This window comes from Saccopteryx leptura, chromosome 1, assembly GCF_036850995.1.
Source record: "Saccopteryx leptura isolate mSacLep1 chromosome 1, mSacLep1_pri_phased_curated, whole genome shotgun sequence".
NCBI classification, from domain to species: domain Eukaryota; kingdom Metazoa; phylum Chordata; class Mammalia; order Chiroptera; family Emballonuridae; genus Saccopteryx; species Saccopteryx leptura.
The window spans coordinates 301198972-301215086 of NC_089503.1; the positions used below are offsets into that span (position 1 = coordinate 301198972).

At 40.6% G+C, this 16115-nt stretch overlaps 1 protein-coding gene and 1 non-coding gene across 2 annotated transcripts in view; one reads left to right on the top strand and one right to left on the bottom strand.

Annotated features, from left to right (window-relative positions):
- Positions 1–2741: 2741 nt before the first annotated feature.
- On the bottom strand, positions 2742–2813 carry TRNAD-GUC (transfer RNA aspartic acid (anticodon GUC)). The gene has a single exon. It is a non-coding gene; the product is annotated as a tRNA-Asp (tRNA).
- A 418-nt stretch (positions 2814–3231) lies between these two features.
- Positions 3232–16115, top strand: part of LTA4H (leukotriene A4 hydrolase) — a 31892-nt gene continuing 19008 nt past the window's right edge. The window contains exons 1-5 of the mRNA XM_066357294.1: positions 3232–3458; positions 9359–9489; positions 11004–11124; positions 13743–13811; positions 15626–15730. Coding sequence (XP_066213391.1) covers positions 3300–3458; positions 9359–9489; positions 11004–11124; positions 13743–13811; positions 15626–15730 — 585 coding nt within the window. The 5' untranslated portion in view covers positions 3232–3299. The remainder of the gene's footprint in view (positions 3459–9358; positions 9490–11003; positions 11125–13742; positions 13812–15625; positions 15731–16115) is intronic.

Below are 16115 nucleotides of genomic sequence, written 5' to 3' on the forward strand. Positions count from 1 at the left end.
CCATGTCTGGTTGCTTTCCATTTCCCAGGCCTTCCTAAAAACTCTTGCTAACAAACAAGAGAACATAAGTATTACAATTGTCAAAATAAAATAAAAGCCAGCCAAAATAATACTAGCTAACAGGTGACCAATGCTGACACCGTGCCAAGCTTAGTGCTAAGCACTTCACCTACATTATCTTGTTCCATCCTTTCAAAAGCCCATGAGGCAGAGGTATCTCATTTATCTTGAGGCCTAGATGGATCAAGTAACTTTGCCAGGTGAGCGGTAGAGCTGGAATACTTCCTGTTCATATTGCCCTATAAACATATGTACTAGTTCCTTTCATAAAACTTCATGTAAGTCATCTTTCTCATCCTTAATAAAGTCTCCTTTCATATATGCACAGTAATATCATGCTCATTTTATGGAAGCAATTAAAAGCTTCATTTTTTACACTAGTCTCAACCCACCATTGCATAAGAATAACATTCCTCTTGTTTGTGAGTCGATAATTTTGTACACTATATTTGGGGGGTTGGTGCGATCAACTATATTGCATCATATTTGTCACCCTATATTTGGTAACTCCCAAAGCACTTTTAGGCCACAAAAAATGTTTACAAATATAAAGTATGTCATTTTAGCCCTGTGAAATTAAAATATATGCAGATGTAAGGTGTTGGATTTCATAGTTTGAAATGTATTTATTTTCCTTGCAAATAAGTGCATAACATCTTTTTCTGTTGCTGGAGCCCAATTTAATTGTTAGATCACTTTGATATAGAATGGAGCTATGCAGCACTCTCCAATGCTCAATTCCTCAACTATCCCTCACACTTTTTTTTTTTTTTAACACAGAGACAGAGAGAGAGTCAGAGAGAGGGATAGGTAGGGACAGACAGACAGGAACGGAGAGAGATGAGAAGCATCAATCATCAGTTTTTCGTTGCGACACCTTAGCCATTCATTGATTGATTTCTCATATGTGCCTTGACTGCGGGCCTTCAGCAGACCGAGTAACCCCTTGCTCAAGCCAGCGACCTTGGGTCCAAGCTGGTGAGCTTTGCTCAAACCAGATGAGCCTGCACTCAAGCTGGCGACCTCAGGGTCTCGAACCTGGGTCCTCCTCTGCATCCCAGTCCAATGCTCTATCCACTGTGCCACTGCCTGGTCAGGCCCTCACACTTTTTAAATCTCCAATTTCCTCTTCCCTAGAACCCCTTTCACTCTATATCCCAAATTGTTAAAGTATCCTCTCCCTAAAAACGAAACAAAACAAAATACTTTCTCAATGCCACATTCCCCTCTATTCTTCTTTTATCTCTCCTTCCCATATTGGCCAAGCATAGACAGAGCAGCCTATGTTCTAGTTCCCCTCTTCTCTTTTATTGCTCAATCCACTGCTTGCTGGTGCCCACCTTCAACTAAACCACCAAAGCCAACGAAATGACCATCCTCCACACCTCTGATCCAATGAGACATTTTATTCGTTATTGTAATGGCCCTCTAGGCGGAATCTGACATTGCTTGTTGGTTCTTTCTAGTTTATTTAATGAGTTTCTCTTCCTCTATTCCTCCCTGTCCCTGCCCTCCTAAAAAATATTTCAGCTTTATTGAAGTATAACTGACAAATAAAATTGAAGGTGATTGATTGTGAAAGGATTTCTCCAATTCTCTAGCCCCTTTTTATTAAATGCTGGTGTTCTCCCAGCTTCCAACCTCTTTGCCGTGCTCCTTACACGCTCTCCTTCGGCTCAGCCTACCCACTGTCATAACTGTCAGCCACATTATGTGATAACTCTCATGTCTACTCCAAACTTCCCCAGAGCTTTGGACTCATAGACATCTCCACTTTGATCCCCATACATTCTCAAACTCCGTATGTCTAAAATTAAACTTAGATCTTTCCTACCTAAATTTGTCCTCTTCCTATAGTCTCTATCTTTCATTAAGGATTATCCAGCCATTGATGCCAAAAACCTGAGAATCACTTTAGGCTTCTTCTTGATCTGAGAATCCATTTACCGAAGTATACCAATCCTTCCTTCCTCTCTGTCCTTACTATTGATACTTTCCTATGTCAGGCTCCCGGCATCTTCTTCCTATTTTAATAGATTCTTTACTCTCCTGCCTTTCACTTTCATACCCATTCTCTGAATACTACCAGCGTTTTCTTGATAACATAAATCTGACCATGTCACTGCTCTACTTCAAACTCTTCATGGGGAATCCATTCATGCATTCAGGACTATAGGCCCAGCTGCTTAAAGTTCTTTGAGACCTCTGAGGTCCCATCCTAAAAGTAAGCCGTCCATCAATCCTTCCTCTCTGGAGCAGAGCATTCCCCTTGTGGCCAGGGCACAGTCATATTACAGGAGACTGACAATACAGCATATTGAAATAATCTTCCTAAATTTCTAAGATGGGAATATTGGTTTATTCTGTTTTAGACCTCCAGGACCCAAAAATGTACATAATAAACACACAAACACATCTCAGACGCGCAAGCCTGCGCAAACACATAAAGAACAGAGAAAAAGAAAAATCACTTGTTAAACTGACAGATTTGAGCTGGGGTTTTTTTTTGGGGGGGGGGTTGTTTTTTTCACTTTACTGTATTGCTAACATGGCAAACAAGCAACAAAAAAATCCTCATAAAATATAAATCTTTCCGTGAGTTACTTCTCCCACACTGGCGTTTAGAGTGTCTGTATGAACATTTTCAAGTGTATTTAAGGAGGAAAAATTACCACATGTGCCTCCCCGTCGGGGAATCGAACCCCGGTCTCCCGCGTGACAGGCGGGGATACTCACCACTATACTAACGAGGAATTGCACACAGGAGCGCTGCTTCTGACAGACTACTTATCTTATTTCACCCCGCCCAGTTCTTACTATTTACAACTATAAATAGGCTTTATATGTATTTTTTACCATTACAACTTCCAATAAAATCAAATAGAAGGAAAACTAAAGCGGTCCGTTTTATACTATCCCCGCTCTTCATTCCCGTCTGTTCCCACTCCCTTCCTTTTCCTCCCCTCCATTCAAGGAGCAATCCAGGATCCTCCGCACACGCTGACACACACTCCCACGGTGCAAAGCGCACGTCTTGTCGCGCTGCACTACGGAACTTGTAGTTCCACCCACGCTACTGCCCACTCTTCTCTGGCTTTAAGAAACTTCGTTTCCCGGTAGGCGCCGGGAATCCCTCCTCCTGTTCTTAACCTCCCTCCCTTCGCTTCTTGCTATCAGTCGAGTAGTCTGGCGGCTGTGTTCCGGTTCTCGTCTGTGTGCCGCAGAACTCCCCCATAGTCATGCCGGAGGTAGTGGATACGTGCTCCTTGGCCTCTCCGGCGTCAGTCTGCCAAACCAAGCATCTGCACCTACGCTGCAGCGTTGACTTTACTCGCCGGACGCTGTCTGGGACCGCGGCGCTCACGGTCCAGTCTCAGGAGGACAATCTGCGCAGCCTGGTACGGTGGGATGCGCGCCCAGTGCCCACCTCTCCCCGGCCACCCGCCTCTCGTCCCTCGCCGTGCAGCGGCCCCAGGCCAGCTCCACGCCCCCGTCTGCCCCGCGCATCCTCGGTGCTCCGCCGCAGCCCTCGCCCCTTATTCTGCACCTCCTCCTTAGCCCCACTCATTTCTCAACGTCCTCTTCAGCCCTCTCACCCGATTGCGCCCCTTTCCACCTCCACTTACGCGTCTGCATCGCTTCCCTCACCCCACTGTATACTCCTCCCTCCAGTCCCCAGGCACAGGCTCGTGCCACATCTTCGCGCACTCCTCACCCAAATCCTCGTTTTAGCACGAATCCCCTTACCCCTATAATCCTAGTTCCCAGCGATACCCCCCCCCCCCCCAGTGGCCTCCGTATTTCCTCAACCTGGGCCCAAAACTGCCTCCTCAGACCCCAGGGTTCTTCTAATCCCCAGTACACCTTCCTCAATCCACACTCTCATCTAAGTGTCAGACCCACATCCTGCAGATGTCTGAGCCCACTCGTCCCTGCCAGGAACCTTTATTTCAACCCGTAGGTCTGCAGGACCCCTCCCTCAGCCTCTTTGTCAGTCGTTCTCAAACCCCTTAGGATTCTCCGCCCCACACTCTCTGCCCTGCTTTGATACTTCCAGTCTCTGCTAACTCTAGAAGTAGGTCCTTTTCTTCAGGGTCATGGTCCTTCCTATCCGTGATTCTTGTCACCTTGCTCTTCTCATAACTTAAGGACAGGGGGGCCATTCAAGCTTTCTAAGGATGTTTCAATTTAATATATTAGTTCTTGATTCCAAAGAGCAAGTAATAAGTGCACTTCTTAGAGAAGATGTACTTCTGCACGGTCTCCATCTACTTGAATGATGAAAAACTTTGTTTGGATTTATGGAATTTTATTAAATTATTTTATCTGTACAACATAACCTGTTTTCAGTGTTCTCACTCAAATTGTCTTGATAGTATTTGGATTGTGCCTTCCAGCTGGAGAATTTCATAGCTGAGTATTTTAGAAATAAAAGGCCAACCACAGTGTCTTTTGCATAAAGTAGTGTGGTGATAGCTTATTTACTAAAGTTTAAGTAAGAATTTATGGTTTTCATGCCTTTTTCCTGCTTATGTAATAAGCTTATATTTTGAGTTCATTAATATGAACTAATAAAGTACATCACTTTCTTATTCTTTGTCTATTAACATTTTGCTAAACTAATTCTGAGTTGATAAATAGGTTGACCCCTCTATGTATTGATATATAGTTACCGAAAGTACTATAAGGAAGAAAATAAAAGTATTATAAGCCAGTAGGTGGCTATTTCCTTATGGGTTGTACTTTGGTCTTCTTGAAGTACCATGTTCTCTTTGATTGCAGGCAGCTTTTCCCAGGCGGGATTGGCTGAACTAAAGTCCTCTTTCAGTGCAATCTCCTTTTATTAAAAGAACTGAATTTTGATGGCTTATCACTGCCTAATATGACCTTGCACACTCACTCTACCTGGTTTGTAAAAAATAAAACTTTACCTCTGCTCCATGAGTAAGCACAAGTCAGGAGGCCTGAATGAAGAAAGGGCGCCTCTCCCTCTCTCAGGACCACGCCTATGCTGTCTTCTCTCTCAGGCATGCATCTCCTAAACTCTAAGGTCCCCAGGAGACTAGCAACCAGGGGAGCAATGGGCAGCGGCAGTTGGTCCCGGCCTAACTCCCTGAACCTTTCTTCAAGGCCCCTTTTCTCTAACTTTCCTGTCACATTTCTGGAGAGCCAAAGCAGCCCCACTTAGGTTTTCTCCTGTTGCTTCTTCTACCCTAAGCCCTTCCTGTTTCACTGTCTGCAGCTTTAATAAATGTACTCAAAAAACATTTTTTTTTTTTTTGAAAAGAGTGTCCCAAACTAAAATCTACCCATTGTTTTTACATTCCCCACATCTAGAGAAAAATGGTTTTAAATTATGATTTCTGGTTGGCAGTGGTAGTACAGTGACATCTGTTTATAATTGTTTGCTTGTTTGTAACAATAACCTGAGACCAAGAGTTTGATTTAATTTTTTTTGAAGTTAGCTTGTTTTCTTTCTTCCACTGAATTATGGACTCTTAAAGGTAGGGATGGTGTTTCATGTCTCTATGTATCTCGGGTTGTAACTATATAGCTCCTGGCATGTAAAGAACACTCAGAAGTGTGATGATGAAATGGATGAATTCAGTTGGAAAGCAGTACCTAGTTTGGCTTCACTGATAGTAGTGCTTAGTCTATTCCGAGGGTGAGATGGGATCCTACCTCGCTGTCATGAATAGAGAGGACCCAGGCCCTTTGCTGGGTGAGGGTATCATATTCTTTCAGTTTCCTCTTCTTCCAGTACATGATGCTGAGGAATCCTGAAGGAGCTCTAATAGGACTAACTCCCAGCTTTTCTGAACATCCTTTTGAAGTTTCTTTTGTTATTTGCACTCAAGTTGAGTACTCATTTCTGATAACTTTCAAGCTGTTCTTTCAGTTGGTGGCTCAAAAGAGGTTTTAATGTCTCTGCCAAGATCATGTAGTAGTTAGAGGCAGAAGACAGAAATTGAGCACAGCTCTTGCTGACTGCGAACCCTCTAGTCTTCACTAAGTAAATGGGAATCAAATCAAGGTGGTTTTGGTTTTGGTTTCAAAGCATAACCCCAGGCTTTATTTTTTTCTTTAACAGCACCCTGCAAATAACAAGTAGAAAATATAAATAGAGACATAGTAATAGAAGCAAACATGATGTGAAGCCCAGACACAAACACAGCATTGAGCCCCAGGATTGGCATGGAGAACTTCCCAACAGCCTCTGCAAAGTGGGAATCAGTTGTATAGTCTGTGGCAGCTGGCCAGCTGCTTAGAATGTTATTCAAGGAGGGTACTGTGAGAGACAATAAATTACATCCTCAGTAACTTTCTGCCTTTAGTAGTACTACTTCCTGTAACTACTGGTGGTTATCTTGGCCTTATATATGGTTGGTACTCAATAAACAGTTGTTGAAAAAATACTAATTCCAGCCTATTTAGTTTCCTTTGTTATTTTTTTGGTGTTATTATTTTTAGTCAACTGTTTAATAATATTTATCAGTGAAATTTAGAAGGGAATTTCTTAAGTAATTAATTTGGGAATGATAGCCGAGGCTTAAGACTTGAGATGGACAGCATAAACAAAGCATTTTCTATTTTCTCTTGGTCCCAGACTTGCTTCATACATTGACATCTACCATTGTTCAGACATGTAGTGAACCCTGGGCACGCAAACCTAAGTAACATTGACTTTCTTAAAGAATCCTCAGTCTGGTGGAGAAAACGCATCTTTGAGAGAACTGGGCCAACCGCTGTGACAAGTACAGAGGATGGGGAAAGGTTTTCACAGAAAATAGTCTGAGAATAACTTGCCTCTTCTGATTCTGAACATACTTGAAAAGTTTAGGCAATACAGAAAATGGAATGTGTTTCACTAGGAAATGACCCAAGTAATTCATCCTCATGGTTATTAGGGCAGTATAAACACAAGTAGTTACCGTATTTCCCCAGGTATAAGACGCACCTTAATTTGGGGGCCCGAATTTTGGAAAAAAAGTATTACATAAAGTTATTGAACTCAAGTTTTATTCATCATAAAATTCATACAACTCCTCATCACTGTCAAAACTCCCATCCATTAGCTTGTCCTCATCTGTGTCTGATGACAAATCACTGTCTTCATATACTGCCTTGTCCTTAGTTCCATCTATGGCATTGGAAATGCCACAACCACTATAAGACATAACCAGTTTTTAGGTCCCAAATTTTTCAGGAAAAGATGCGTCTTATACATGGGGAAATACGGTATATACATAGATATAATCAAGTTTTTAAAACAATTCCGATATTCAGAAATAGGTACTATGATATGAAGAGACAACAGAGTAACTATTATTCTTAATAAAATGTAGTAAAACCATATATTCTGAATATAGATGATATTTCAGTTCTACTAATGTAAAGTAGTGGCACCTGTTGAGATACCCCAAAAAGAGAGTAACCCAGAAGAAATAATTACCCAGTAGGAGGCAAACAGATTGTACTCATGACAAAATCTGGTTGCTCTTAAAAAAAAGGAAGTGAAAAAAAAATAAACCAGGATGGAAATTTTTTCCCAACCCAATATTGTTGATTCTAGAGAGGTGAGAATCAAATTAGTGATTGCCTCTGTGACTTTTCCTGAGCCTGTCACCCACAGTTAGCTAACATAAAAGAGAAGACTAGCCTTCCAACTCCCTGTGCAATCCCAGGCCAGCCAGATTTTAAGGAAAAAGTGCCAGAGGAGGTGAGATCAGACCGTAGGCAGTTCTGAGACAGGTGCCAGACTTAGGCTGATGGTAGATGGAAAGAAAAGGTGTGAAGACACTGTGCAAGAAAAACTTGTTAATTGGCCCTGTTGGATTGGGAAGTGGGATCAATTGTGGATTATTTGAATGTTTCAAATGTTAGGTACCTTGAGGAGTTCCGTGAACAGAATAGAGAAGTCAGAGAAGAAAGCTGATTTAGAGGACATATGGTGGCTTCATTTTTTAGAATTTTAAGGATCTATTAAATGTGAGGCAAATTTTCCTGTGGAAATCTTAAGGGGATAGTTAGAGACATCCAGTTGAGGTCCTGGGGAGGCGGTACAACTGCAGTCTGGAGTCGTCAGCAATCCTGTTAGTTGATGTGGGCATGGCTGAGATGTAGGGAGTGAAGAATGTGGTAAGAAATTCAAAGGACAAGGGCTGGAGCATTTGGACATACCCATATTTAGGAGTTAGAAGGGGGAGGAAAAAGCATTAGACAAGTAGAACCATTTATGGGTAAAATCAATGAAGCCAAGGAAAGGACTTTAAACAGATTGTGTGGTCCATAAGCGCTAAGAGTAGACAGAGGCCAAAGGTATTGAACAGAAAAGGCCTACCAATCAGAAGGACTGCCCTGTCAGCCGCAGAGGAGCTAGAAGCCAGATTGAAGAGGGGGAAGGGAGGAAAGATGGATGAGGAAGTGGACAAAGCAGCCATAGATTGACCTTGAAGTTTGAAAAAGGAAAGAGGAAAATGAATAGTTATCAGAGTGGGCTGAAGGATCAAGTGATATTTTAAAAATAATATGAAAGGCTTGTTTAGGTTGTTTGGAAACAGTCTCATGATCAAAGTCGAAGATTCTAGAATGAGAAATTAGTTGAGAGACAACAAAAGGGCATGGTTTCTAGGCCTCAGATAGGGGATTACCAGGATAGAAAATGCTCATATATATTGGCTGCCACTTCCTGCACAGAGCAGTTGTCCTTAATCAGCCACTGCAAGTAGATAGGCCCTTCCAATCCTAAAGGTCATTGGGTCAGGGTAGCCATACCAAGTTTGGCTTTTTCTAGATACACAACTGCAGCAGTTAGTCTGTTTATTTGCTTAACCCGTGACAAGGTTTGTTTTAATGTTTAGATATATAATAGTGCATAGGAGTTGGACTATATTAATTCTGGGAAGAAATACAGTAAGATATATTGAATCATGCTGAAATACACAAGTTATAGATGAATGTTTTCATAGCAGAGAGGTTTTAGGAGACAGAAGCAAAAGCATTTTAACTTACGTTTGACTTTTAACTAAAAGCCCAAAATTTGTATGAGTATTCCAGACTTACATCAATACATATGTAACTCTTAGAACCCAATAATTTTCAGAAAGTTTGGGTCCCGAGGGACAGGGCCTATGCTAACATTTGACTCCTTTAATTCCTGAAATTTCACTCTGTCTTATTCTCCTTAAGCAGCTAGTTCTGCTCTATACTCATTGCAGGTAACTTATTTCTAATACTAGTTTTCTCTGGTGTATAAAGCTATTTTCTTATTTAAAATATTAATTTAATTTAATTCTAGATTTTGGATACAAAGGACCTTACAATAGAAAAAGTGGTCATCAATGGACAGGAAGTCAAATATGCTCTCGGAGAAAGGCAGAGTTACAAAGGATCACCAATGGAAATCTCTCTTCCTATTGCTCTGAGCAAGTATGTTACCCTCTTTTATCACTAAATAATGGGGGGAATATATCTGTAATTAACTTCGACATCTTTTCTATTTTTGGTTTGTGTGTATGTAGTAATTGGTCCATTACTCATGATATGCTATTCAGATGAAAGCTTATAGTGAAAATTATGTGTTCTTAAGATACTAGAGAAATTCATTATATCAAGTACTCAAACATAGGACTTTTGATAACTGTTCCTTCTTTCCTCATCATTTTACTAATATCTCGTCAGCCATGGCAGTGGGAGCATGCCATCTTAAGGAGGCATTTCAGGATCACCTGGGAAACTTTTATAAGCTGCACATTTTTCACCCTTTCTCAAGAGGCCAGCCATTTTTATTAATGGAATAATAACAGTGACAAACAGAACCATTCCTATGTAGCAATTTTGAGAAAAGTACTTCAGATGCAGTCTTTTACCTAATCCTTACTGTAACCCTCTGGAGTATGACCTGCCTTTTACAGAGAAAGAAAGGGAAACTCAGAGAAATAAAGTAACTTACCCAAGAAAGTGACAGCTAGAATTGTCCTATTGAGAGTATATTCCACTCCTTGATACAGTGGGGAAGGGAAAGGGTAGAGAATCTTTGACCTAGAACAAGGGCAGTGTACCCCGCCTTTTAGTGGCCAGTGTTTTCATGCCTTCTCTTTCCCTTTAAGAAAAAGAAAAGAAATACCCACATGTAATGCGTGAGGTAGATATCATTAACCCCATTCTACAGACGAAGAAACTATGGCCCAGGGAGGTCACATGATTTGCCCATGTTCCCAGCACCAGAAAGTGCTAGAGTCCGGATTCAAACTCAAGTATGGCTCCTGGTCTCCAGCGTTGTCTTACTATTTCCTCATCACCAGTGCTGCCCAAACTATCTGGGGCGAAGGACCAGTTTCTGTTATTTTCAATCCATCGCAGACTGATACTTTTGTAAAATGCAGTAAAAATGAAATACAAGAAAGAAAAGGTTAAATACAAGCACACTAGATTTTTAATGACTAGATTCTACAAACAAAAATGACTCTAAACTTTTCTAAAAGCTTATACTCGATTTCTTGACTTACCTGGTCAAGTCACCGTTTTGGAGACCACACTGCTCGGTGTCAGACTCTGGCACCCGCCGCTGTGGTAGTTCAAGTTCCAAAATGACTTCTTCCACTCTCCCACTACCATAAAAAATGACACAGTGTGACACACACACACACACACACACACACACACACACACACAGCCGATGGCACCCAGTGGGGTGTTCAACTACTGTTAGTTCCTGTGACATGTTCGTAAGCAGTTAGCACGGTAGAGGGAAAAGCACCCCAGACCGGCAGGAATGGGAGAGGCCAACTTACCCGCTTCGATGTGGCATTTCTAGAGCTTGCTCTCAATCCGTAACAAGACCTCTCAAATTATTATTTATATCATTCAGTGTTTGTATTATGACTTCAAATTTTAGTTATATTGAATTATACCATACTAATATATTGGTTTGTTTCATATAGAAATCAAGAAGTCGTGATAGAAATTTCTTTTGAGACATCTCCGAAATCTTCTGCTCTTCAGTGGCTCACTCCTGAACAGACTTCTGGGAAGAAACACCCTTATCTCTTTAGTCAGTGCCAGGTAAAAAGGAGTCAAATGATATATTAGTCTCAGCTCATGACATTGAATAAAGCAAAGTGGACAGTGGTGTTATGCATACCCAGGCCTCACCTAAGATGGCATTTTAATTTATCTTATGTTATTAAAATAACATATTTTCATTTATATCTCTCATAAGTAATACGTTTGCATATTACTTTAAAAAAGAAACTTCCTTTAATTTGAAAACATGTCTACTTAGATTGGACTATGTAGGTCACATTTATATATCTCAGCACCTAGCATACAACTTGGCATAAAGTGTGCACTTAACAAATGGTTGTAAAATGGAAGGAAAACATTAATAAAACAAAGTAAGTACTGGTTATGAACATTGCTAACCATGAAAAGTAGAAATGAGATATCATATTTCCTAATTCTTTCCAGACACCATTACTCAGAGGTAACCACCGAGTTTGGTATATAGAATTTCCAGAGTTTTCTACATACTTGCAAATGTATATATTAAATATACCTTTAAAACAATATGATTTCAACTACTTCTGTTTTAAAATCTAAGAATAAAGAACCATATAATAGAGACAGTCTATCACAAACATAATATGTATCAAACTCTTCTGAAAGAAAAATAAAACCCTAATTCTGTCAGCAATCAAATAGTTGACAATTAAAGGAACTCATGTCATTAATCATTTACTATATATTTCCAAGCATTGTGTTAGATACTTTGCAGTTTTGATCCTCTTAATATTCCTGTGTGACGATATTATGGTAGGCTCTAATTTGAATGCAAGTCTATAAATAAGGAAGCATATGTGAATTAGACATATTTACTTTCTATTGCCGATTGAAATATTTTTTTAACCTAAGAAACCCTTAGTTCAGTAATCTGGAAGAAATAGAATGTTCTAGGCAAGAATGTACAAAGTGTGCACTCTCTCTTAGTAATATCTGATTCTCAGTCATTCTTATAGAATGTCCATGAACTTAAGTTGGCAATAAATACAAGATTCGTGAGCCACAGTAATATGCATCTTGAATATATTATTTCATTTTTCTTTTATTGGCAACTGTTTTTCATACACAGGAAAGAGATTTCAGTTAAATTCAGAAATTTTTGCAGTTGATAGGAAGCCCATAGACATGCTTTTGTTTGATAAATTTTCCTACAATTGTTCTCTGTGCATCTTGGCCTGGGTTGGGTCTTAACTAGAGAGATGCATGTAAAAACCCCTTGGCATTGCTGAGTCACCTACCAGAGACATGAAGGAACCCCAAAGGCAGGCACGGTCTCGGAACCTCACTTTGGGAGCAAGAACCAGGTGGTTCTTCTAGTTCTGCTTAATTCATCTAAAAGTCATTTGGGATCTTATATCCTTGGGGAATCTACTAAATCTGAAGTGAAAAGGGCTGGAGTTTGGGGGTATTAAGGAAGTTTCTGATGGCATGAAGTCTATCTAGGAATTATGCCAACTTCAGAGAGAGACATCAGTATCAATATTCCTTCAGGCTCAATAGACTGTCAGCGAGTCTGATGTTCCTTTTTCACCAGCAATAGATACAGACTTGTTTCTAAACATGCCCAGATATGAAATTGTAGGTTCCCTAACCGTCCTTGATGGAACCCGTGTTTATGACAGATTGCTGTGCAAGCAGAGGGACACGTTCCATACTATATCAATGAATTTGGCTGCATGGTGTGGAGGGAGACTGTTCTTTTCCCTCTTTTTCTTCTTAGTTTTTACTTTCAAAGTTTGTTGCAAGATGAGAACATCAAGACTCTAGCCCCATTTCCCAAGCAGTATTTCTCAAAACACTGGTGTCCCATTAGATGTTAATAACTAAGCAAAGAAAAATGGGTTTCATGTTAAAATAAGTGTGAGAACCCAAACAGGTTTATTTATTTTAGGTCTTTTCAGCACCCCCAGGAGGCTGATGTTCCTAGTCACTCTCACAGACAGGAATGTTTTGAGCCACCGTTCCCAAGTTTATTTCACCGAGTAGCCCTTTTTCTCAGGGTTCCTACCAGCCTCTCGCTGGGCCCTGCCATCACAGAGTAGGACACTACTTAGCATTGCTTCATCTTACACATGTGAGCACTGACCGCCCATTAACATGGGAAATCAGATTTTTTAAATCTACAAATCAATTTTTACTATCCCAAGAAATGTGAGCTGTATTTTTATTTTATTTATTTACTTATTTTTGTATTTTTCCAAAGTGAGAAGCGGGGGGTGGCAGACAGACTACCACATGCGCCTGACTGGGCCATTGCTCCGCTGGAACCAGAGCCATTCTAGTGCCTGAGGCGGTAGCCATGGAGCCATCCTCAGCACCCAGGCCAACTTTGCTCCCATAAACCCTTGGCTGCGGGAGGGGGAGGAGAGAGATAGAGAGAAAGGAGAGGGGGAGGGGTGGAGAAGCAGATGGGTGCTTCTCCTGTGTGCCTTGGCCAGGAATCGAACCTGGGACTTCCACACGCCAGGCTGATGCTTTACTGCTGAGCTAACTGGCCAGGGCCTATTTTTATTTTTAAAAAGAATGTGTTTAAGAACAGTGCTACAATTAATGATTTTTTCAGTGACTTGGCTTATAAGAAAAGCATATATACAGCTGTTTCTTCTTTCTCCCTCTCCCAGGCCATCCACTGCAGAGCCATTCTTCCTTGCCAGGACACTCCGTCTGTGAAATTAACCTATAGTGCAGAGGTAAATATCACAAATCATTCGCTGCATTAAGTGACCCATGCAGGTAAATGTAGTATAAATGATAAGTAGAAATAATTGAATTTTTATGGCAAGAGATATTTTACTTAATTAAATTCTGCCTGAAATATATAAAAAAGAGGCTATTTACCACATTTTGAATCTCTCTACATATGTACCCTGATTTATCAATGTCACTGCATTAAATTTAATAAAAAAAAAAAGGCAATGTTGAACATAAGTGTAAAAAAGAAAAGGAAATGAGTAGCCTTTTGAATTTAAAAGGGATTCAGAATTCTGGACCTAAAAGTACGATTTAGGGAACAATTTTTTAACTTTTAAAAAATTGACATTTGCAGGATTAAAAGTATATGTACTCTATACCCATATAAACATCTAACAGGTATATATTACAAAAATATCTGTATACATTTCCTACTTTTATTTTTTGAGAGAGAGAGAGCAAAAGACACAGACAGGAAGGAAGAAATGAGAAGCATCAACTTGTAGTTGTGGCACTTTAGTTGATCATTGATTGCTTCTCATATGTGCCTTGACTGGGGGCCTCCAGCTGAGCCAGTGACCCCTTGTTCAAGCCAGCAACCTTGGGATCATGTTGATGATCCCATGTTTAAGCTGGTGAGCCTGCGCTCAAGCTGGTGACTTCAAGGTTTTGAACCTGGGTCCTCAGCATCCCAGGTTGATGCTCTATTCACTGTGTATGGCACCTTCTTGATTCCAGATCATCGTACAGCCAAACTACACCTAGTATAGTGCTATAGAAAACTACTCGTGGAAGCAAAGAATCTTAGGTTCTGGGCTCTTCTTCACTACTTAACTAACTGCATGACGTTGGGCACGTCTTTTGACCTCACAACCTCAGTTGCCTCATCTGTATAACATCGCTGTGTAAGTGAAAGGAAGAAACGGAGCCAGATTATTTTCTGAATGCTTTTGGTTCTGGGACCCATCATTGCAGTAGCAGTTGGTTCGGGAGATTGATTCTGCGCCTGCCACGACAGCTTTACAGACTAGACCATAAACAAGAGAAAACAAGAGAGTCTAGCTCTGTCTGGAATGGATACTTGGTAGCTCTTTGAACTTGAGAGGATAGTCCTGATTGGGGCATTCGTTAGAAATAAAACTTTAAGAATCATGGAGCTGGGGTGCACATTTAACTGTCTATACAGTTTGTGCCAGAAGGGTCTTTTCCATAAAAATTTCCGGAGAAAATGACTTCACAGTTCTTGGCAGTGACTTTTAGTTTTTCATCTCTTGATCCTTAAAAAAGTTCTTCTATTTGTAACTCCAAGTTTATGCTTTAAATATAAAATTGTTCAAGCTGTATTCTCTATCCTAAAGTGAATGCAGGCTCCTTTGAATCTGTTTTAAGGGTGGAGAGGGGAGCGGGGTGGCGGCCGTCTTTGCCAGGCGTGGCGCTGGGCTCCTCATGTGTATTCACTCCTTGCAGCTGTCCTATAAAGTATCGTCTTCACTTGACGGAGAGCTGAAGCTCAGGGAAGTTATTTGCCCAAGTCCAGGCAGTTAGTAAGGGGCAGAGCTGGGATTTTAATTTAGTTTCTACCAAATTCTCTTAATAGAAGTGGATGAATGGATAGATAGATCATGTTTGCTCTTAAAGAAGCCAGTTTTACCTATTGCTAATTCTGTGTACAAAATTGGTACGTACAAACTTATTGGTTCACAGTCTATTATTTAGACAGTCACGAAGGGAGGAGGGATGGTTATTTTACATAAATAGTTTAAGAAACAGAACACTTTAGTTATAATTGAAAATGACTTGTCTTCTCCATTAGGTGTCTGTCCCTAAAGAACTGGTAGCACTTATGAGTGCCGTTCGTGACGGAGAGGCACCTGACCCCAAAGACCTGAGCAGGAAAATCTACAGATTCAGCCAGAAAGTAAGTTCTTAGGATCTAGACTTTTGTATTAGTTGGTGATTGAACTATAAATAGCTTTCACCCATCCAGAGAACAAAACTGCTTTTGAAATATTTCAAAATTTAGAAAGCAGCTGGGTTTTTGTTGTTGCTGTTTTGTTTTCTTCATTTCTTTTTCTTTTGTGCTTTTAAAATATTTTGTTCTGTTTACAGTGTTATACTGAAGAAAGGTTGCTGCGTAGGCATAGTAGTAGGGAGCATGCCAGGTCCCATTTTCCTCATCCCAATTAGTAGCAGATCTCATGTTCCTGTAAGTTGTACTTTCTTCTGCCCTGGTACCAGCGTGTGTCCTGTGGGTGTTCGGTGTTTGCAAATGCAAGAGCTGTTTTAGGCCCCCCCCAAAAGCC